Source organism: Chamaea fasciata, unplaced genomic scaffold (assembly GCF_029207755.1).
Source record: "Chamaea fasciata isolate MVZ Bird 193981 ecotype frontalis unplaced genomic scaffold, bChaFas1.0.hap1 SCAF_3, whole genome shotgun sequence".
NCBI classification, from domain to species: Eukaryota; Metazoa; Chordata; class Aves; order Passeriformes; family Sylviidae; genus Chamaea; species Chamaea fasciata.
Genome location: NW_027094088.1, coordinates 89,707,855 through 89,731,327, shown reverse-complemented (window position 1 = coordinate 89,731,327; position 23,473 = coordinate 89,707,855). Strand labels below are relative to the sequence as shown.

Below are 23,473 nucleotides of genomic sequence, written 5' to 3'. Positions count from 1 at the left end.
TGGACTTGATCTCAAAGATATTTTCCAACCTAGATGATTCCATGATTTGTTTCAGTTTTCAGTTATGGTGAGCAATGTGTGTTAAGTATGCACGTCATCTTAAAGTTAGTGCATGAGTTTATCTTTTAATTACCTTCTGCAGAATTGTCAAACAAAAGCAAAAAAGCCATGCTTCTTCAAAAGTAATCAAAGTTAGACAATCTTTCTGCCTCTAAGGAGCTCAAGTGAATCTTGGCTTGTAGTACCTCAGTGTCAGCAAATGGTGCATTTCCCAAACCTAGATTCTTAGACTGTGCATGGGGCTCTACCATTTGCTCACCGAGAACATGAACCCTAACCCACTCTGTGCATGGGCAGATCATTTGGTGAACTTAGACATAAACCTGGAATAAATTACATTTTTGGTAAGTTTTATTCTTGTTCAGTGTTTGCTGTTGTTGTCTAAGAATGCTGCACAAGCCACAGTGGTAGCAATGATGCCTTGTCAGGTGTAGGCTTAGGATCCATTATTGCCTCCCCACTTAAGACAGGCAGATGGGATGGTATTCAACATGTGATGAGTCCATGCCAGGAGGGTACCTGTTGGGATACTCCTTGATGATCTGATAAATGCTAATCTGAATGGTTTCATTCTCAAAGCGGCTGTTGCTCCGATCTTTGTATATCCGGAATTCAGCTGCTGTCACTGCCTCTCCATGAGGGATCTGAGTAAGGTCAAAGCGGAACTCTTTGTAGTGCCTTCGGTGGTGGGAGAAGTCCTTGTCCCTTTCAACTGTGAGAAAAAGAATTAAATGTAAATTAAAGATGTGAAACAAATGCCCATTTCTCACAATTAATGGAGCATTCCCTCTGCTTGGGGGTAAACAAACATGACAATATAAAACTGTGCAAATAATAAAACCACAAGCCCAGACATACTTCCAGTTAAAGGAAAATTCCACCAGCCCAGTATCTTCAGTTCAAAAGGAAAAAAACCTCTGTGACTTTTATATAAATTCCAGAAGCTGAAATGGAAAGAATATCAAAAAAAAAGATGAAAGGGGGTATGTTGTAAAGTAACTAGAAATATGGACAAACTAAAAGCTGTGAAAGGATTTAGGACTTCACTGCAGCCGTAAGCACAGCAATAGCAATGTCAGAAATATAGATTACTTTGGAAGACACTAATTGCCTCTAATAATCAGGCTGATGAGAGGAATGCAGCTCATTTCCGTTAAACATAATAAAAGTGGTACTAAAGTGCATTGCAACAACTATATAGTTAAGAAGCTGTTAAGTCATATAAATTAACACAGTTTGTATTCTAATGGCATGCACATCATTTTTCCAGTGGTCAGAAGAAGGAACTGTGGGTCAGGGCCAAGTGGTTCTGCCACCCAGCAGCATAGGACGTACAATTCCAGCTTGAGAAGTCCCCTCAAACCCGTCCTTGGAGGGCAGGTGCATCTCCCAATGCTTCTGACACTGCCACAATGTAAAATAAAAAAGCAAACCTCATTATTGCTTAATTGAGGTTTCTGCAGAATTTGAAGAGGAACAAATCAGAGGATTTTAATATACAACTGGTTTGGGTCTATTTCCATTGTCTGCTGCAGTTCTGATTCTGAATTAGGAGCAGCTTTTGCAATGGAATATATGTTTTGATGTGACAACAGAAACTACAGGCCATAGTACTGGCTGATGATCACCTTATGGGATTAATACTTCAGATTTTAAGGATATGGAAAGGAAAATGATCCATGGTTTCCACTTCCACAGAGTACAACGTATCATTGACCTATGAATAAGCTGTGCTCTGTGGGAAGACAGAATTTCTCCCTTCTGGAAAAGTTTTACTTACCTCATGACTTACATGCTTTGTTTTACTGATGGTGGACAAAGTCTAAAACTCAGAGTTGGGATTTGGTTTAGATAACCAACTAAATATTTATGGCTGCATTCAGCTTCCCTAAACACTCTCTCCTGTAATCCCAGCTCTTTCATTGCATTTTAGTCCCCAGAACAGAGGGAGGAACAATGGCAGTTCTGAAAAAGCACACATTTGGATTACTAAATGCTGCATATATAAATAATGTGTAAATTATTACAATATTTATACTTTCATGCTCATATATACATCCCTCCCAAACAATTTTTTCTACATACATAATCTGTATGTGTTTGCATGTATATACATATAATTATAAAATTTTATATATAAACCTACATATCTGTATTATTATAATGTATATGTTGTCTTACAAAATAGAAATGCACTAAAAGGTAAAAAAAATAGTTTAGGGCTTGCCATATAAGGGTATAGTTATGGACATATTAAAGCGAAAGCTATTGAACAAAAGTATTTAACACTATTTTCAGAGCAGTAGTTACTAATTAAGTCACCTGAGGACATGTAATTAGTCCCTTACAGTGTACTTCCCTGTCACCTTTTCAAAAATGTAAACTCTCCTTGCTTTCATTAGCTGTTTTGGTTGTTTGTTTTTTTGGTTGGTTTTTTTTTTTTTAGTGTACAAATCTGTGTTGCCTTAAGAACCAGCAAAACTAAAATATATAGGCTATAAGAGCACTTTATCTTCAGTGAAAATGAACTTTCTCCTAGCTGACAAAAGGAAAATTGTCTGCTAACTGTGAGGTTTACTTGGCTCAAGTGCGTATTTAGCTTACATGGGTTTGCCATCGAACACTATGTAGAAAAAGTAAAGCAGAAAAGCAGCAGAAGCATGTAAACTGGCTGCTCTGGACTTGAAGATGAATGGGCTGCTACTGAAGAGAAACAGGATACAGTCTATTTAGCAGCTCCACTGCCCAGTTCTAAACTGTGAGATATATACAGAGATCTGACTTAAGGTTTGGGAGTTGTTTGCTTTTTTTTTTAAATACCCATGTAAAGCCTTTCATTTCAGAGGAACTTGGCAGAGATTAGCATATGCAAGAGCACTGAGCCGAGAGGGTTTTTTCTACTACAAAGAGTCTGCTGCAAGTTTCTGAGGTTATAACTGAGCATTTCAAAACTGTCATGGAACAGATACGTCAATAACCCTCAAATGAGAACTATATTTAAGACAGACTTAGTGTAGTGCAAACCTTTCTGCTGTCTCTGGATAGTATTTTTTCAAAAAGCATTTAGCAGCATGCATGGGTAACTAAGCACTACTCACAATGAGTAAATATTGAACAAATAGACACTGATTAAAAGGTTTAAATGCCACTACTCCTGGACTGATTGATTTTTAGTTGCGTTTGAAGCTTCCTTCTGTCTAGCTTCTACCAAGTACTTTCTAATTAGTTACATCAGTATGGAAACAGTAGTTGTCTCCCTAAATATTATAGTTTGGACAGAAACTTCCACAATATCCCTAATAATATCAGTGGGGATCTCTCAGGATCACTCATCAGCTAAAGAATACTGATAGCCACTTTCCGGTGGGCCTCAAATTAATTGTTACAACTAACACAGATAGTACTTATCTGTATTTTCATGTATATACCCAAGGAAGACGCATCTGAAAGGGACACAAGTTCAAAATTTCTTTGGTTTGAGATAGCATTTACAGGCAGGCCAGGACTTTAGAGTAGCAACAGCCTGCAGAAATGAAGGGCAGTAGGAAACAGGCACTAAACAGCACTGCAAAAACACCCTGAGTCCAAGGAGGTCCCGTTTCCTGCAATGAATCCAGAATTTCTATCTGCAAATTTGTGTCAGTCAATGTACAAAACAAAATAAAATTGCACACAAATGTAGACAACTTAAAATCTTGCATTATATAGCAAACTGCAAAAAAGTGGTGATGGTGATGTTACAATAATGACCAATGGTTCGACTGGTAGCCAAGTTAAAAAAGTAAAATATTATTTAATGATATTGAATATTTTATTACTGAAAATAATACACAAATCTTGATCCCTTCTGCATCTAATAAATGCCTCATCAGGCAAGACTGAATGCTCAGTAGGGTATCTGTCACGTTCTTTGTCCTGCTGAAATGCCATGAAGTGCAGGGAAGCACCATTTCTCAAACATTTTTATTTCACAGGCAAAAGCTTTTCCTCACTGGCAGGCTGAAAAACACAGATTAAGATTTTCAAGTATTCAGTCCTTTCAGAATGTTCTCATGTCATTCCAGCCCTGCTCAGTACATCTGCCAAAATGCATTTCTGTGGGACAAATCACAACATCTAAAAACCAGTTGACCAGAAAATCAGTAAGTATGTTTTTAATCATTGGAGGAATATAATTTTTTAAGTAAAAAATAAGTAGAATATTAAGGTCAGTGCCTATCACAAAAAAAAAATCTTCCTTTGCTCCCATTAATCAGGATTCTTAGCACTGACTTTTAAAAATGGTATTTTTATACCACCTGAAACTAATATATGCAGCACTGCAGTTACATCAGACAAGTCATGGCTCAGGGGAATATCACGAACACCTGTGTGTAAGATGGGAAAGAATGATATTTTCCACCCATGTGGCAAACTGATGAAATATTCACACTGTATTAACACTAAGTCCAACTCCAAGAAGAAAAAAGTCAAATTTACAGAAAAAAGGCATTTTGGAAAAGAGGTCTTCTTTTACACCAAAAGAAAATATCATGCACTGATTTTCATTAACAAAACTATTAATTTTATGGGGAAATAAAAAAGGAACAACTGAAAAACACCCAAAGCACTTATATGGATGTATAACAAGTAATCAGTAATTTAGAAATTCAGCTATAAATATCTGATTATGTTGACTGATCTTTCAAAATATAAAAACTGCTAGCAATGACTTTAAGTCATAGTGCATGAGGCACTATAAGCTGTGCTCTTTCATTAGTGATTAGCTCCACACTGATGGGTGCTTCACTTTTCCTGAAGATGTTGATGTGTGGCTGTGACACATAGGCAAAGTGAAAGCTGCTTTGGCAAATGGTTAACAAACCAAAGGTATGCTGAAAAACGTGTTATAATAAGCCGATTTTACAATAGAAGGTCTCAGGATCCCAACTGGATTCACAAACAGTAAAACCTCACTAATCGATGTCACTTTTTAACTACTAAAATACATGTGCCAAGGCAAAATGGAGGGACTTACAGACTTGTGTAACTATAAAGGGTCATTTACACTAATCTCACTGAATTTCACTGTTTGACTCGAAATTCTTTGTATAAGTACTAAGTAAACCAGTCAGTTTTAATCACTCCTAGGTGATTAAGTTTACAATAAGCTGATACACTACAAACGACACTCATTTACATCTTGAATATAATGAAATGATAGTTTATCTACAGTGAGCACTTGTGGTTATCTGAGCAAAACAGGTCAAAGGTTCCAGGCATTTTCTCCTGAAATTACTCAGTGCTGCCTCTAATGACTGATAATTGAAAGCAGAGACTGGAAATATCAAATGTGGTAGGTGACAGATAAGCAACAGATTAATGCAAGTACTCTGTTACAGGACACTGAAAGGTCAGAGGCCCTAGGAATTAGCTATTGTGCTACTGTGAAAAGACAGACATCAAATAGCTGTTTACCTCATTCTTGCTCTTCTCTCTCTCATTCAAATTCCAGTATCATAGATGACACTGTTTCAGGTGACTCACCTTTCATAAAATAAGGCAAAAAATGTTTTGTGGGGTGTGTGGAAAGGTGAAAAGTGATTCTAGAGAAGCACACAGGGTTAAAAACCCGCCAAAATAAAACAGCTATGCTAGGTGTAAATATTTTAATGAAATGCATCTGAGAGAAGTTAAGGACATTCATAAGAATGTCATTCTCAATTGAAGAGACACTAGATTACAGATACTAAAATATGTATTTTGATATTTTTAAGCTTTGTAACTTTTTTGGCTTGTAGAAAATTAATAGCAATTTTAGAAAATCACTTTATCTGGGCAGGCATACTTTTAATCTTTTCACCCTGGAAGTCCTAAAAATGTAAAATCTAGTTAGTATTGAAGTAAGTGCCAGCCATTTCATTCTGCTCATTGGCCTTTGAATAAAGATCACAGTCTTCCAGAAAAGGTTTTAAATCAGGTGGACTTCTAAAGTCCAAGAGTGAAGAAAAATAACTTCCCAAAGTGGTGATTAAAAAACAAAAAAGCAACAGACTATGATTCTATTTTTCTAAGCACTACTGCATTACTAGGTTTATCTGTTTTTTTTTTAAATGGCCTGAACTCAGAGAATCTATTTCGAGTTAGACATTGAATTGAAAAAATATAGTCACCTGTCCTTAAATCAATGCTTTGGATACCAGAGATGGCTTCCTGATACAGTCAGTGGAGAGACAACTTTGTTTGTTAAGGGTCAACTGTCCTGTACCAGCCGGTAAACAGAGCAAAGGAGTTTATTTACATTTCCCCTTTAGTTCACTGCAGCTCCAGAAAATCAGACTGATAGAGTCCTTCCTCAGCCAAAGGACAGTTCAGTCCTTATCAGCTGATTTCAATGACTGTGTCCTAACTGCCAGGATGCCAGTAGCCCAGCAATGGGACATCCTGAGCCATTCCACAGAAGAAATGCTGGGGTTGAGGACCAAAATAAGAATTAAATAAGTTTTTATTCTCACATCTTCTCCATATTTCTTTTTAGTATTTGACATTAGACATTTACCATTTATATTACCATAATCATTCAGCTGAGTGTTTTAACTATAAAACTTCAGTTATACACCCCATTGCATGTCTTGCATTTAGGATGAAGAGTTGTCACCTCGAAACATGGTGGGATAGCTTGCACAACTAAAGTGCAGCTAAAGATGGCTATAAACTCTTGAGAAGGCAATGAAAGAGAGGCAGCCCTCTATATTAGGGAATGTTTTGATTGCCTGTTGTGGTGACAACTGGGTTAAGTGTTTATAGGTAAGAATCAGAGGGAAGGCAGATGTCAGATATCCTGGTAGGAGTCTGTTATAGAACATCCAGCCAGGATGGAGAAGCAGATGAAATGTTCTGCAGACAGCTGGGAGAAGTCTCCCAACTGGCAGCCCTTGTTCTCATGGGAGACTTCAACTTACAAGAAGTCTGCTGGAAATACAACAGAGAGGAGAGAAAACAGTCTAGGAGGTTCCTGGAATGTGTAGAAGCAAACTCCCTGACACAGCTGGTGAGGGATTCAACTAGGGAAGGTGTCCCACTGGACATGGTGCTAGTGAACAGGGAATGACTGGTGGGTGATGTGATAGTTGGAGGCCTCTTGGGCACAGCAATCAAAATTACGGAGTTTTAAATTCCTGAAGAAGTAAGGTAGGGGGTCAGCAGAACTGTTTCTTTGGATTTCCTGAGGGCAGACTTTGGCCTGTTTAGCAGGTTGGTTGGCAGGGTCCCTTGGGAGGCTGACCTGAAGGGCAAAGGAACCCAGGAAGGATGGACACTCTTCAAGAGAGAAATCTGAAAGACCATGGGCAGGCTGTCCCCATGTGACAAAAACCAGCCAGTAGGGAAGAGGAGCAGCCTGCCTGAACAAACAGCTTTGGCTGGAAATCAGAAAAACAAGGGGAGTTTATGCACTTTGGGAGAAGGGACATGAAATCAGAAGGACTACTAGGATGTCATGAGGTTATGCAGAGAGAAAATTAGAGGAGGCAAAGCCCAACTCTAATGTAATCTGGGCACTGCCTTAAAACACAATAAAAAGGTTACTGTGAGTACATCAGCAACAAATGGAGTGCTAAGGAGAATCCATTCTATTGGATGTGGGGAAAAAACAAAGGATGAGGAAAAGGTTAAGGTAGTTAAACGTCACCTCTCTGTCACCCTTTAATAGAGCTGGGCCAGTGGTTCTTTGAGCGCCCGCTCCCTGAGGTTGAAGACAGGTACAGGGAGGAGAATGAAGCCCTCAAAGTGGTGGACTTGTCAGTGAATGTTTAATACTCAGAGTCAATGATCTTAAAGGCCTTTTCCAGTATAAATGATTCTATGGTTCTGTGATATCTTACATAAAAAATGTATGCAGAGGTTGAAAATAGGAGAACACAAAATTACATTCCACACATACCCTATCTTAGGCACGAAAGTCATTGTCAGAAACTTAATCTACATTCAGATCCCCTTCCAACTGGAGAAAAGCTATTTTCTTTATCAGTGGGGATTTTGCTTAATTAGAAAGGGCAAGTTTGGATTTTTTTTTTCATTGCAACAGTTCTGTTTCTTAAAAAAATGATTTACTGCAGTACTTTTTTGAGTTCCTCTGCATTTATTACTATTATATTGGTTGTATTTAAAGTAATTATATATTTATAGATGTGGTTTTGAAATAATGGTATAAATTACTTTCACAAGAAATACAGTTTCTGTTCAAAACACAAAGAATTAAGTTTGATCAGTCATATGTGGAAGCTAGACATACTGCTGTAAATTTAGTTATTTCAATATATTGTTTATTTTCAGGTCAACTACTGACATCAATGAGCAACATTTTTCTATTTTGCTTATCAAAATTAGAGCCAGTTTTAAAATTGTTTGATGAAATACTGTGCAGTTAGTGACAATTTTAATAAATTAAAAATCATCTGAGTCCAAATTTTTTAGTTATAGAACATCCTTTCTATAACTGAAGAGACTTACTGAACTGTATGAATTGCACAGTAATTCAAATCAAAATAAAGTCAATGAAAAACCCTTCAACAATGGCAGCAGAATCTAGAGCAACAAGGAAAAGAAAAAGCATAATAACAAAATCAAGCCAACAAAAAAAACCCCATTGCCTGTCTTCTTTTGAAGCAAATGCTTCACTTATTGGTCTTCTTTCTTTAACCCTAAAGAAATGAATTTAAATATCTTGTACTTTATAGAAAAAGATAAATTAGAATATATTAATGTATTTTAACCAAGCACTTAGTATTACATCTTCTGAGAAGGTTCTTCTATTATTAAGCTGTTCATTTCTTATTTTTGTTATTGTAGTCAATAAGATCTCATAGATCCTTGCCAATTAACAATACACACATTTCAAAAACTCCAAATAGTGTAAAGACTAAAACATTATTATGGTGGACTTGCAAATTATGTGATTTCTACTTTCTAATCCCCTCAAAATGTGCATGCAATGTTTTCACTTTAGTATGTTATAGACAGTACCCACATAAATAATGAAAGTTACACACCCATGCTAGAATATAAGTGAATATTTAACAGGATTAGTTTCCCTTTTTTTTTTTCTCAGGAATTATTGTAAAAATTAGAACACAGTTAATAGTTAAAAGCTTCCAGCATACACCATGAGAAGAAAAGAGTTCCCAGAAACCATGTAACAGTGCCCGCCAGCAACTTCTATAAGCAGATACCTAAAGAAATGCCTCAATCAAAGAGGCATAACTGGGCCTGGCTTTCTCACACATAATCTCCCAGGTGATCTGGACACTGTGAGTTTACCCATGATACCTTCTTGTTACTTTACACTAAAATATGGAGTGACATAAAAGTTTTTATGAAATTGCTGGTCTTCATTCAATAGCCAATGTTCTGTTAAAAATTTTGTTGCTGAACATGTGTTATTCATTCAATTTACTCTTCTTCCAAGTCAAATGCACTTGCTTAACAAGTCAAAACAAGTGCTGCACTGCAGCTGGTCCAATAATAATTAAATGCTGGAAGGCTTTCAGCTGTTGATACAAAATAAGTGGGACAGCAACACCCTGCTTTTCTTATGCAGCTTTAAACCCGGACAATACAAGAGGAGAAGTAACCAGACAAAGAGATCGAGTTTTAGAAGTGAACAGAACTTTGAGAGTCTAAGTTTGAATATTATCGCAATCCTAACACAAAAGATAGTTGGCAATGTGACTTCTTAAAATCTCCTTTTTCTGATGGTTTTGACAGTATAATGCACTGTGTCTTTCAACCTCACAAATGCCAACTTTTCACTCCAGTTACTCAGCTGTAGCACGAAGCACAACAAAAGATACAACTGCACATCTGTGCTATTTAATAAGTAAGGAGTCTGCTGTTTCTTTAGTGTTTTAAGGCACGCTGTATTACAAAGGCACTCCAATCACAAATACATATGTTAATCTAAATCCACTAGATTTCTGTTTGTGTTCAGTTTCATCAGTGATGAATAAATCTTAACTTGGAAAAACAGAACTCCTCAAAGATCCCTCTATTACATAGTTCTGAGCTAATGCATAGATAAATTAGCTAATCCTTACACCACAAAGCCTCAGGTTGCTAATTTTGTCTGCTATTTTCAATGATGTCTATTTTGCCTCACCTTTGGCAAAGCCAGTAAATTTTGATACCATCTGTCAATAGACTTCCATTTTTTCTTGCATTTAATTTTTTCTATAATCACAGATCATCACAAAGAAAACTAACAATTATTGCCAGGTTTCTGACTGTGTGTGAAAGTCAGGATGTCAGATCAACACAACCTCAAGGTTAACAAATGACAGAAAAAAAGATCCCCCTTGGGTTCAACTGCAACTGAATAGAAACAAAAGTTATACCTTTGGGATCCAATGGTCAGAAAATAGGTGTAAGTTATAACTGTTTTGACACTGTAAAAGTATACAGACGGAACATAACTTCTGAGGAGGGTGAAAGGGCATATATCATCATAGGGCAACTGGCAGGGGAGGAAAAGCTAAACATTAAAGTGCACTCTATCTTCTCACATCTCCTTAGTTTCTGCTCATGTTAACCCTCTGTTCACTTCCAGCCAGAGGTGGCAAGTCACTCTACCATTTACCATTCACTCATGTTGTCTAATAAACTCCATCTATTTTCTTCTGTGGAATTTGTTGGAAATGCTTCCATGGAAGTTGTGTCTGCACCCCAAACTGGATATGACTGGATAGGCAATATTTTCTCCTTACTCTGTGCCCATATCTGAGTATTTTAATATTACCCATACCCATTAACACTGACCAAACATTCCATAAAAACAGTCCAGCTGTAACAAGGATAAGGAAGGAAGTCCTCAAGAACATCTCATTTAGAGAGTAGAAGAAGGCTTCTTTACATATAAGAAATCAAAAAAAAAAATTGCTAGACTATATTATAGACAGGATATTAAATACAGTCGCAAAAAATAGCTGCTCACAGGCCATGTACTTACTTATTACATCAGCTTGGCTCAAATAAAATCAGAAGTCATCTGATTTATCCTTTGGTTGCACAAATGTGTATAGGGCTAATCACTATACTGAGTCATTATCTTAAAATTGAAAATGTAGGGAGACTAAAATTGAAAATGTAGGGACACCAAACATCATCTTTCATAATCTGTTGGCCCTTGTTCTGAAGGTTTGTCCTGCACACTCTTGCTGTTGGCCACCGAGGAGAGCCTAAGCAGTGATGCTGAGGGACAGAGCAATGGGACCAGAAGCACAGCAGGGACAGCCCTCACAGACATTACACTGGAGGCAAACAGGAGGAAGATGAGGAGGAAGACCAGACAGGAGACTGGCCAGGGGTAGTGAGGAATGGCACTTTCAGACGGCAGGTTTTCACAGCCAGTTTGGGACCTGGCCGTGGTTTTAACAGCTTGTTAACACTGATTCAAAATGTATCCTCTCCTCAGCAGCTCTGTCAGTCTAATCTGACCATGATTTATTCTCACAGAGATAATTTCACCCCCACATGGAATAAATCCCCTAAACAAGAAGAAAAAATATTGGGGTGGGGGTTTTTTCCTGAAAGAAGTTTAAAACTTACCAAGTTAATGATCATTTTGACCCTCTTTCTGGGCAGAAACTCACTGACTGTTAGTGTATAAAATACCTCTGGGTTGGCCATCCAGCATTACACCTGCACTGCCAAAGGAAGGGAAAAATAACCTTCACAAACCATGTGAAGAGCTCAGATTAGCTCCAGGTAACATGACAGTAGGAATGCATGACATTCTGAGCACATAGTACTGTTTGTCCAATAATTTTCTGATGCAAGATCATCACTCTTCTCCAAAAAAACCCAATGATTGATGCCAATGTATATGACAAGAGTAAGGCCCCCCTTCTTTATAGTTACTCTGTCACAGTCACAGAGGGGCTGCAGTTGGAGGGGACTTGAGGAGGTCAACTGCTCCTGGCTCAGTCACCTGGAGCTACTTGCCCAGGACTGTGGACATGCTAATATTTCTGCATTTTCAGTGTTATTCCATGTGAGAATGCATTCCTCATATTCCTCACACAGTTACTTACAAACACAATACCCAAGCTGATTGTAGTGATATCTATAGTCACACTAGAGATGTAACACTTCTCTGGAACAGCAAAGATGCTCTCCTGGAGCTTGTACTCTGCTGAGGTGATGTGCCCCAGAAAAAAACTAGTGCGTCTTTCTGAGCAGAAGGTAAGAATGAGAAGGGAGTGGGAACCTGACCTGCAATTTTTTTGGTACGACACCAAGAATATTTCACGTGCATTTTGCAGAAGCTGATCCAACCTTTGCCTCTGCTCACACTTACTCTAAACTTGTGTTTCCACTAGATTTGGGAGTGACAACTGCTGTAATCTTTGGGGATAGGCTTAGGTTTTTTATGAAGTAAAAAACCCCATTTGTCCATCTGGAAGTATCATAGTCTCATCTTTTGGAGACATGCTTTCATTCCCATTTTGATGAAAACATTCTCCTTACCTGCATACAAGGAGAAGCAGCATGATTTATTGGAGTTTGTGGTAAATCTCACTGATATAATGATGTAATGTTAAAGATATAGTGATATGTTAATCAAAGAAGCTTCATTACTGTACAGCAGCAGATGGTATTGTAAATACAGCATGAACAGGTCATAACTTGTTTGGGAGCTGTGCCCATAGAGCCAAGACACTCAGTTCATGACTGTGCCTGTGTACTGGTTCCAGCTGAGTGATGAATGCTTTTTAGACAAGGTCTCCAGTGCACACACATGCTAATAAGCATATCCTTTGTATTGTGCATTTATAAGGAATACATACAAATATGGAGGAAGAAGAACACAGCTGCAGGGAAATCAAAATAGTGGCAATATGCTGTTATCTTAATGAAATTACTCTCTTCATTCTGACCCAATGAATTTCAGCATGAACTTAAACTATTTGACCTCAAGATTAGCTTAGTTGTCCAGAGCATGGTGCTAATATGACCAAGGCTGGGGTTTCAATCCCTATATGGGCCATTAACTTAAGAGTTGCACTTGATCCTCATGAGTCCCTTCCAGCTATGAATATTCCGTGATCTGTGTCTTAGAATTTACTCTACAGCATCAATTTCCTCTGGATTTTGCATTAATACATATCTATATTTCTATAGAAAAATACATAAGTCCACATATTTTATAAAATTTTAAATATATTTAAGATATACTTACTTAAATTAAAAAATTGATAAAATCTGATAAAAATTCTTATCCTTGTAAGTGTGATCTCATTATTACATACAGCCTCACTAAACATGATTATTAATTCAATAGTTTAAGAAAAGATGAAAAAAATTACCTTTTGAAGAACCATAGTTGATATCTATAGGATACAATATGGAAGATAACTAAAGAACTAAAGAAAAGAAAAAATTTTATTCTGAAATAATATGTAAAATTAAATTACTGTCATATACAATACTATATAGTGTCACATTATACTACCTCTCAAAATTCTGAAAAAGAAACCAGCCCTTCTTGAAAGTCATCGTATTTAATTGTATATTTTCAGTTATACTTTCTATTGTTTAACATCCAAGAGGATTTAAAAATTATGATCTTTTGAATATCTTACTGTGACATCCAGCAAATTCTGTGTTTTATTTTTAGTCATATGGGCCTGTAATTTAAATCAATACGCAAAAAATAATTTAACTATGTAAAAGCACTTGTGTCTAGTTGAACTATAGGTTCAACCTTTGCTACATGAAAGACAGTACAGAGTTTTAGCTTTCACAATAGTGTTCAGTTCACAGTGACAACCATGGGCAGTACTGCATCAGCCGAACGTTCATAGCACAGACCTAAGTAGTTTATCTTTTTTATCTAGAATTTGACTCATGCTGGATGATAAACCATTGCAATAATGCCATAATAGTGTGCAGTTAACCACTAAAATCAATTTTTTATGGCACTCCATTCTGCAGTAAGTCTATTTATCACTGTTATAATGAAAAAGAATTGAACGTATTCTTTTGCCTTGCCTTAAAATTTTGGGAGTAGAATTTCACCTGGTAATGATAATTTGGTAGCTTGTATTCACTTTTTCCTTCATGTGTTTTAGGAAATCAAGTATATACAGATTTGTGGAAAGTAAGCTATGGAACAACAACAGAAAAAGAAATATATATAGATATAGATATATAGATATAGATATAGATATAGATATAGATATAGATATATATCATCACTAGTGAGAAGTGATATGGTCAATGCCATGTGTTTCAAAACCGATTGACTATATGAAAAGCACTGTTAAATACAAAGTCCTTGAAGTTGATTTCTGAGCTTTTAAAGTGACGATTTTAAAGAACTGCAGCTTTTTCTGGATATTGATTTGTTTTCATTTTTGTTTTTCTGCTGCTGCAGGGGATAATTGCGTCTCTTTAATGAAACCTTAAATGTTCTCATAAATCATCAATGCACAAAAAATCTTGTAGCAAATATTATACAAGTCTCAGAAAACCCATGGGAACTGGGAATTCTATGGAAGCATAAGAAACTGTGAAATTTTGGAAAACTACAGAAACATCGTTTGTGAAAACAGAGGCTACTGTCTCTTATATCATTAGATGTGAACTTCAGCCCTTGCAGTACTGTTGATATCTCACTCCTTTCTTGATCTCTCTGGAGAAACAGCCAAGCTGTTAGTCAGACAGGAGAAGCCCTTCTCAGAACAAAATAAAATAATAAAAAGTGTTATTTATTCAAAGAAGTACCAATGATCCTAAATGGAAAAGGACTGGTTTAAGGATCTAATTTTTTTCATTGACTGGACGAGCCACAGCTCTCATTATCCTCACTATAAGATTACTCAGCACCTCATACCACTGAATTCTGCTGCTGTTTTAGTCTTCAGGTCTTTGGAGCAGATCCATAAACTCTCCTCGTTATTTCAAAATGTTACAACAGGATGTAATTAAGTACAATTAACAAGGAGGTCAAATGGTCATCTGATAAACACTGGTCCAAACAGGCAGCCTCAAAGGTCAGGGCTGCTAAAGCCACACAGTATTGATGGGAAAGAATATTATGATTTAAGGGGGAAAAAATTCCAGTGACTAAAACTGAAGAGATTTACATGCTTTCTATATTACATACACAAAGCCATGCACACAGACTGATATGCATGTACAAATGACTCAGAGAGACACGAGCCTATATTCTGAGAACAAGAACTAAGCTAGCCACACTTCCTCTCTTCATTACATCAAAACACAAATCTCAGTTTTGGTGTATAAAATCCAGTGCTTCTTTTTCATTTTCATTGTTTCGTAATCTGTCTATTTTAAGAATAACAAACTTGCTGCCCTTATAGAAGAGCCTTTTTTAGCCCTTTCTAAAATAACAAGTGAGATCACCATGATGAAATGCAAGGTGTTGTGAGGCTTTTAGAAGCGAAGTATTTCAAGGACCACACAGCCAGAGTAAAACAAGGCTTCACAAGAAGAAAGCTATACCAACTGAAAATCTGCAACTTCAAAGAATGACAATGCACAGAAGAGAAAGTGAACGCAGGAGTATTAGGCCATTCTCATTTTATGGACTAGAAAACAGAGGTACACTGTTTTCATTCTCTATCTCAGGTGCTTCAGGATTTTCCTATTAGGTTGCTCTGAAATTTCACTCTCTGACTCGGCTGAGGGTGGGAATGACTCACTGCAAAACCTTTGCACACATTTAATTTTCATATATGAGGCAGCAAGGTAACCTGGTCAGGAACAGCAGATTAACCTTTGGGATCACTAGCATGTTATGACTTGTAGTTTTTGACAAATATTCCATCTGAGCTAATCTTGGGAACAACCTTCCCAGAGCTATGTTCCTTCTGGATCTCCACCATCATAAATCACCCCAAAGACTACAGCTGTTATGGGATTGTACACTGGGCTTGGGCTTGCCCCCATGGCAATATCATCCACACTACTGCTCTTCCACTCTTTTAATTTCTCAGATAATTCTTTTGAAAACTGTGCCAGCAGAATCTCGTGGCTCTAGGCACCGGGTACCATCTGCCCAATACCCCAAAATCAGAGTCCCTGCTCATTCAGTGTCCCTGCTCCTTCTTTTTCTAAGGCCTAGAACCAAACAGAACACGTATTTTTTTTCCAGAATTTTGGGGGTTTTTTTAGAACAGAATTTAACACCTCTAAGCCCAAAAATTATGCCATTCACAATTTTAGAAGTCCAATCAAATCAGTTTTTGAAATTATTTTGCAGTATCTTATAGCTGCATACCCCATGTGTATTTCCCCTCCATTTTTAAAAAATAAATGTTTTAAATTGATATGCCTAGCCAAATTGCTCTTAATTGACAATAATTACTCTAGAATAGGGGTGCAACATACCAGATCATATTAATTTAACTTCATCAATTTGGCTACAGTCAAAAACCTGTGAATTAAAACAACAATAATTTCATCTAATTGACCCAGTCAACAAAGGGATATAATTACAGAATCACTGAAGTTGGAAAAGACCTTAAGGTTCTCATGGAGTCTGAATAATACTGTTAAGCCAGATAAAGATAAACCTTACAGAAATTTCAGTTGTTCAGATTTCTTCCTCATCCTGATTACCCTTGAAAAAGAGAATTACATGGAATTTTGCTTCTGCTGAGTGACTGGTTATTAGCTACAGATACATATCATGAACCAGCACTAGCTGTCCTGGTTAGCTTTCTAGGTTCTGACTCATTAAAGATTTTTGCCTCAGTTTGCCTTGAATTACAGTGGGAAAAAAAGTAGAACCACATTTTGGTGATGTATCACATGTGCCTCACATACCACATGTGTATTGAGTGCTATAGTAGTAGTTAATAAAGCCAGGTTGTTGATCCATTGCACCACAATAATTTCTCAAAAAGAGCTGGGAACTAAACACTTAAATGCATCTCTCAATAACTGGGAAATTTCTGAGTGGAGAGATAAGCTATAAAATCTTTCCTGTTCTACTTATATTACAGTCATATTTTGTATAGAAACAAATTCATAATTCAGTACAAAACACAAACTAGCTCTTGCTTGGTGTACCCCACCCACAAACTTAAATAATGTAGTTGTCAGGGTTGACAAGTTCTGCCTGCTGTAGCATTTCTGTGTTTTATAGGAAATTTTAACCAGGGGTGTTATTTTAAGAGATGAGCAAATGGGGAAACCCCATGGCCTAGCCAATAAATATGAACTTTAGGTGCAATGGAGTACTCATAAATATGACTCAGAACAAGGGGATTCATTGTTTCTCCTGACCCCTCTTAGCTGCTCCTCTGATCTCAACCTCTGTGTGCGTCATGGCAGCCCTCATCCTTTAACCTGCGGTTTTTAAAAGCAGCTCCTAAGTTATTTATGGCTGCAAATGTTAGTAGCCCGTCTGTGTACTCCCGGCACACACATACCGAAGGGTGGGGGGAGCTGCATTTTGTTTCGCAAGGATGAAGAGTTTTGCCTGGGAAGCCAAGTGCCTGGGGAGGCTGAGGTAGCTGCTCTTCCACAAGGGATTCAGAGGAAAAGTGCTCCCTTTTGCCTTCAAGGCTCACTCAGAGAAGAAACACACACCTGTGCTAATTTTGCCTTTCATTTGTACATTGTCTGTCTTTATCATGCTTTTTGCTTTTCCCCATCTGCATTCACCTTCTCCCTACCATGATGAACTTCCACTTTTGTAATTCTACCGGCATGGGAAATCCTCTCAGTGCTGCAACATCATGCTCCATGTGAGGCACAGAGGAGTAGGGTTAAATCTTCCAGCAATTTCTGCAGAGGCTGTTTCTCTGTTGTGAACCTTCCCCATGCCCAGCAGGTCTGCATCCAGCCCTGTGCATTGGCTGTTTTCTACTGAGAAGAGGGATGTCCTCCTTCTAAAGCCCAGCCTGTGCTTTGCTGTTTTCTGTCATGCCTGCTCTCATTCCTTCCCTCTCCATCTCCCACTCTGTTGCCTGGTCTCACCACTTCTCAGCCTTTAATCCTTTCTACAGCCAAATGCCACTGACATAAAACTAAAGTTCAGTGACCCTGCCTAGGCAGCAGGGGTTGGAGACAAGGGAAAGGACAAGGAGGAGAGGATAGGGAAAAGTGTGGGAAATAATTATGAAGTCTGGTAGCAGCCAGAGCTCTCCTGAAGCCCTGGGGAGCCTTTCTTTAGCTGGAGGCTGCAATTGGCACTTCATAAACTGTTCATTCTCAGCTATGTGGAAACACCAGATGACACCTAGAATGATCAGACTGCAATCAATCAATTTTTTTCCAAATTCTATTAGTTTGTGGGCCTATGAAAGCAAGCTGAAAGGAACTGCCATGGCTAAAAAGAAAAGAAAAAGGAACTGCTCCTGTCATAATTACTCCATAACTCAGGCAGTAAGTAGGCAGGTAGCCACAGTAAAATTCTTTGCATAATTTAACATTCAGAGAAAATAATTACAGGAACAGTAAGTGTGGGAGATGATATAGATTCCAAGTTGTCCAGTTATCTAAGAAAACAACTCAGAGTTTAGCGAGAGAACGAAGAGCCTCTCCATCCAATCCATGGCAGGATTCCTCCCCTAATACTCTCCACACAGAGATGTCTCCACAAGCATGCCTCTTTCTCTTTCATGGTTAGCCAGAGTCACTGCCAGATTGTGTTTTCCTGGGAAAATATGCACTGTACAATACATACAATCCCCAAAACCCCACCCAAAGTCTGTGTTTAGTCTGGAAAGGAACACTTTCTAAAGAAGAAGCGGAACTGGGTCAGCCGTTCTTCCCAATGGGAAAAATATTAATAAGAATATATATTTTTATATATCCATACATATATATAGCTTTTCACTATGCACGTCTAACCATCTGCTAAATCAGTTTCTCTTTAGTTATCTGCAATTTCTTTCAAACCTGTTGGCAAGGAGAGTCAGACAGTTTTATACCCCAGTAAATGGAGAGCTTGACATTTCTTTGGCTGGGTGGATACAATAATTTACTTGGATTTAAAGTGTTAACTTTGGCAAAAAAATTAATTGACAGTTATAAAAACATTATTTTGTTAGATGATATTTATGGATCACACAAACCTATTTTGAGGTAGTGCTATATAGTTCTTAATATTCATGCAACTTGAGAGATTTCAAACGAATTATAAAATATTTCAATGTAAAACAACAAACGTAGTGTAATTCAAAAAAGGGATATGGAGAATATTTCTTGCTAAAAACTAAAAGCAATCTCTAAAAACTGCTCTGTCATTTCACAAAAATGGGTTAAAACTCTAATGAATTGTAAGTATTGGATGAGGATTTTTAGCTCATGTCATCCTGTGAGTAAAGTCCTTTTGTTCTAGAAACAAAAAAAAAATTATTTTGCAAAGAGTTGTCTTAATATTTAATTTGATCATAGAAAATTATTTCATAATTAATAGTTATTTCTAATGCCTGACTATACCATGTCACAAGAAATTCATTCTATTCACTGACTGGGTGACAAAACTTTAATAAATGGGGAAAAAAAGTCTTAGGGTTTCAAGATGCCAAGTGATGTCTACTTCAGATGAAAATTAAGTGAGACCTGCTTGATCAAATTTGCTCTAAATGTTATGTAAAGAAGTGAAAAAATACACCTTATTGACTTGGGGTTGCCACTGAATAAAAGCTTTGCAAACGTTTTCTCATTTTTTTCTCAGTATTGATCCAATTCCACAATTAAAGACATGGGATCTATTTGCTATTTAACCAGTGTTATCTCTGTAATAGCATCCCTCTGTTCAAGGCAAGATAATAGCGCTCTTTCCATCACTTCAGCAAGGCTGTATCAATATTTTCATTAGGAGCCTGCATTTATACACTAAAACTGTACCACAGCCAAAGAAATTCACATACAGTTAAAGACAGCAACCTCTGAAATCCTGTGGAAAAGAAAGAAAGTGTGCTCATTCCTGAGCTTTAGGAGAAAAGTTAATGATCCTGAGGCCTTTTTGCCTGTATCTTTCAAACCCCTTCCTCAGCTCCTGGCATTTTGTAGCTTAGCACCCCATATTCCTCATTGATGATATGTTAGCTGTGAGTGGAAGGTTGTAGAAACTGAATTAGTTTTATTTAAGAAACGAGCTACTATTTATGCTCAGGGTCTGATTGCAGTACAGAATCCTTTCTTTTTTGTGTGTAACAAAAATATATTTGTACAGGTATTTGGTGTGGATTGATGTACTATATGTTTCTCAAAGTAGCTGTAAAATTTGTTCTATGCCATGTTAGCATTCTCCAATGAATACAATGGGCTATAAATCTTTTGAATTTATGTATTTGCCTAATGATTCAGGTTTTAAAGAAGAAAATAATCTGTAAAACAGTGTTCAAAGTTGGGATAGAGAAGTTGGAGCAATAGGAAGAGTCCTCTGTGCCTCAGACAAAATTTCCATTGATTTCAGTGTCTGGTTTAAGAACTGAACACAGCGCATGCGGTTTCAAAATTATTCTAAGATTGTGCAATCATTCACATTGTCTGTGAAGATGAAAAAATGTCTTTCTGGGTGTACTTGTTACTTTAAAAATCTCAGTTATTATTGTATCCTTCTTAGCACATGTACGTCAGGGTCACAAATTTTATTGTGATCTTCACACTCAAGTTTTTGAAATTAATTTTATATCCTAAAAAAGAAGGCATAACAAAAAAGCCACAAAAGCAGATATATATCCCCCATTTTATGGAAGGTTCATATCAATTAACAGGAAGATATGTAGAAAGAAAACAGATTTACTTAGCAAATGAAACAATCTGTCAGGAGAAAAATTAACACGCTGTAAAAAAAATTACAGATCTTTTGAATGGCATGAGAAGGAACGCCTAAGTATAGTGGATTTAATGATCACTGATGATAATGGAAAAATCAGTATTTGAAACACTTAAGTGTACTTTACAAAAGTGCTGCTGTTTTATCAAGCCTCATCCATGTAGATCTATTTTATTCAATTTGCCTCTTTTTGTAAGAGGTGAAGAGTGGGAACACTAACATTTATCTTAAAAAAGTCCTTCCCTAACTAAATTTTGAGTAAACAAAAAGTGAGTTGGACTACGTAAGTATTATTTGCCTGTTCTCTCGGGAATAGGGTATCCTATATATGTCATTTTGGAAGACCAGCCAAAAGGAAGATGCCAGGACTCTGAAGAGTCAGGGCCTGGCAATAATATAATAAAATACGATAATAGAATAAAAAGTCCACTCAGTCAGGAAAACAAAATTCTGAATTTGAAGGTGATATAATCAGATCTTTGAAAACCCTGGTGTGTTTGGTGGAGGATTTGTTCTTTTACTGCTGGACCAAACCCAATTAACTCCTCTGTTACACTCATCAATACTTATGGAGAGTTGCCAGCGTACACAGTCTTATACAAAACACAGGACAAGACATAGTCTCTTTCCTGTTGTATCTTTCAGGAAAGAAAGCAATGGAAATTCTGATATAAATTCCAGTAGAAAGAGCAGGTGTTTAAAATTTTTATTTCAGGAGAAATAAATGCATTCTTATTTTTTTCCTTGGTTGCCTGACAGAATTTTGATTGCAGTTCCCTTGATAATTATTTTCTAAATTTGTTTTAGAAAGTCAGGCATTTGCAGTCAGACAGGTTGGGGTTTTAATCAAAGTTAGCATGTAAACTTAAATATTTATTCTCTAATACAAAATTGTTTTCTTTTTTCTTTACTTTTTAATCTTATTCAGTCTTTTCAATTCTTATGCTTAATAATTTCTATCCAATACCTCAGCTACATATTTCTTGTTTCAATATATACATCTTAAATTGTTATAACTGGTACAACTATATACAAAAGTTTCAGTTTAAAATATCATGATGATTAATAGTATTTTTTCATTACATATTATGTAATTAATGGTGTGCAAGTATGAACATGGTGAATACTATTTTCAGAGCAGATTTATTTAATGCAAGTTGACTGGGGCTTCAATTCTAAATCCATTTGAGTTATTACTGTGCTGCATCAGCATTTATTGATTTTAAGGTACAGCATTAGCATTCACTTATCACTGCATATTTTTCCCCATTCTCCATTAAAAGAGCTTGCCCTCATCTGCCACAATCTCATACTGAATAAATCAAATAAAATGGTTACTTGTTTCCATGATTTATTTCATTTTTATGTTAATTATACTGAAACATTGGATTGTTTAATAAAAATGTTGAAGCTAATCTATATTGGTCATCAATATTTTTTACGCATTTTATACTGTGGAGTGTGTGATATACCACAATATCCAACTCATATGGAAGGGTATTTAAAGTGAATTAGGATTTAAACTAACTTAGAGCTGAGACACATTCTAACTTCACAGATGCCAAATTAAACCTTATATTTACACAGTATTTTGTTAGAAGTTAATGGTGTCTATTAATATTAACCACTAGAAAAATACAGCATCTCAGCTCCAGTTTTCACAGTTTTGAAACATAAGATAATCTTTAGCTTCTCAGAATTATTTTCTTAAGGCAACACTGGCATCCCAACAAAATAAGACAAATATTAGAAAATTCCAACCCAAGGTAAGACACTCAGTGGAAACCTGAGCTCTTCAAGAGGAGGTTTTTGTCTGGGAAAGCACAGTAGGATCAGCCTAGGACATATCTGACACTGAAACTTCAAAGACTTCTGCTCATTCACTGCAAGAAATCCTATTGTAATCAAAGACATTTCTGAAATCAAAGGCTAGGTCCCATGTAAATAGTCCTCAGGAACGCTGATGGAATGGACCCTGATATATTTACAGAGGGCACTTCTCAGGACACACAAGGAAAATTTTTGCAGGACTGGTGTCTTGACTAATGCTAAGGATAAGAACATTTCTGATTTTTCTGTATAACTTTGCTATTTTAAATTCAGCTGACTCCAGATACTCGGGCTAAATTGAGGCACACATTGTTAATTTAAAAATAATACATGAGCAATATATCCTTAATGAAAAGAAACACATATTCTGAAAACAGATTCCATTTGTTTCCTAACCTGCTATTTCCGGAGCAAAAACAACAAGCAAATGTATTTAGAGGTGTGGACATCTGTTACTCTTAAGGAAAAATATCTCAGATTTGAACACCTCCTTGTCAGCCAAATAATTAATGAAAAGTGATTTTATTATTATGGCAAATAAAGTCTAGATTTTTACTTTCCTAGAATTTTTGTATTTGGAGTATTTACTAAAAATGATAGACATAGAGGTATAGAATATGTGCGTAAAAATGAAGGTATTTTGGAACATCTGCAACTGTTAAAAAGTTTCTAAAGAAAGTATTACCCTGGAAAACAAGAGTTCATCAGAATTTGTTCCAGCTTATTATGAAACTTAACATTTTCAGTTAAATCTCTTGCTATTCAGGTCCAGTGAGAAGTGGTTTT

General features: G+C 36.6%; 1 protein-coding gene across 1 annotated transcript in view; it reads right to left on the bottom strand.

Moving 5' to 3' along the window:
* The window catches only part of BMP5 (bone morphogenetic protein 5), a 56,821-nt gene that overhangs the window by 31,907 nt on the left and 1,441 nt on the right, over nt 1-23,473 (bottom strand). Inside the window, exon 2 of the mRNA XM_066180550.1 lies at nt 580-772. Coding sequence (XP_066036647.1) covers nt 580-772 — 193 coding nt within the window. The remainder of the gene's footprint in view (nt 1-579; nt 773-23,473) is intronic.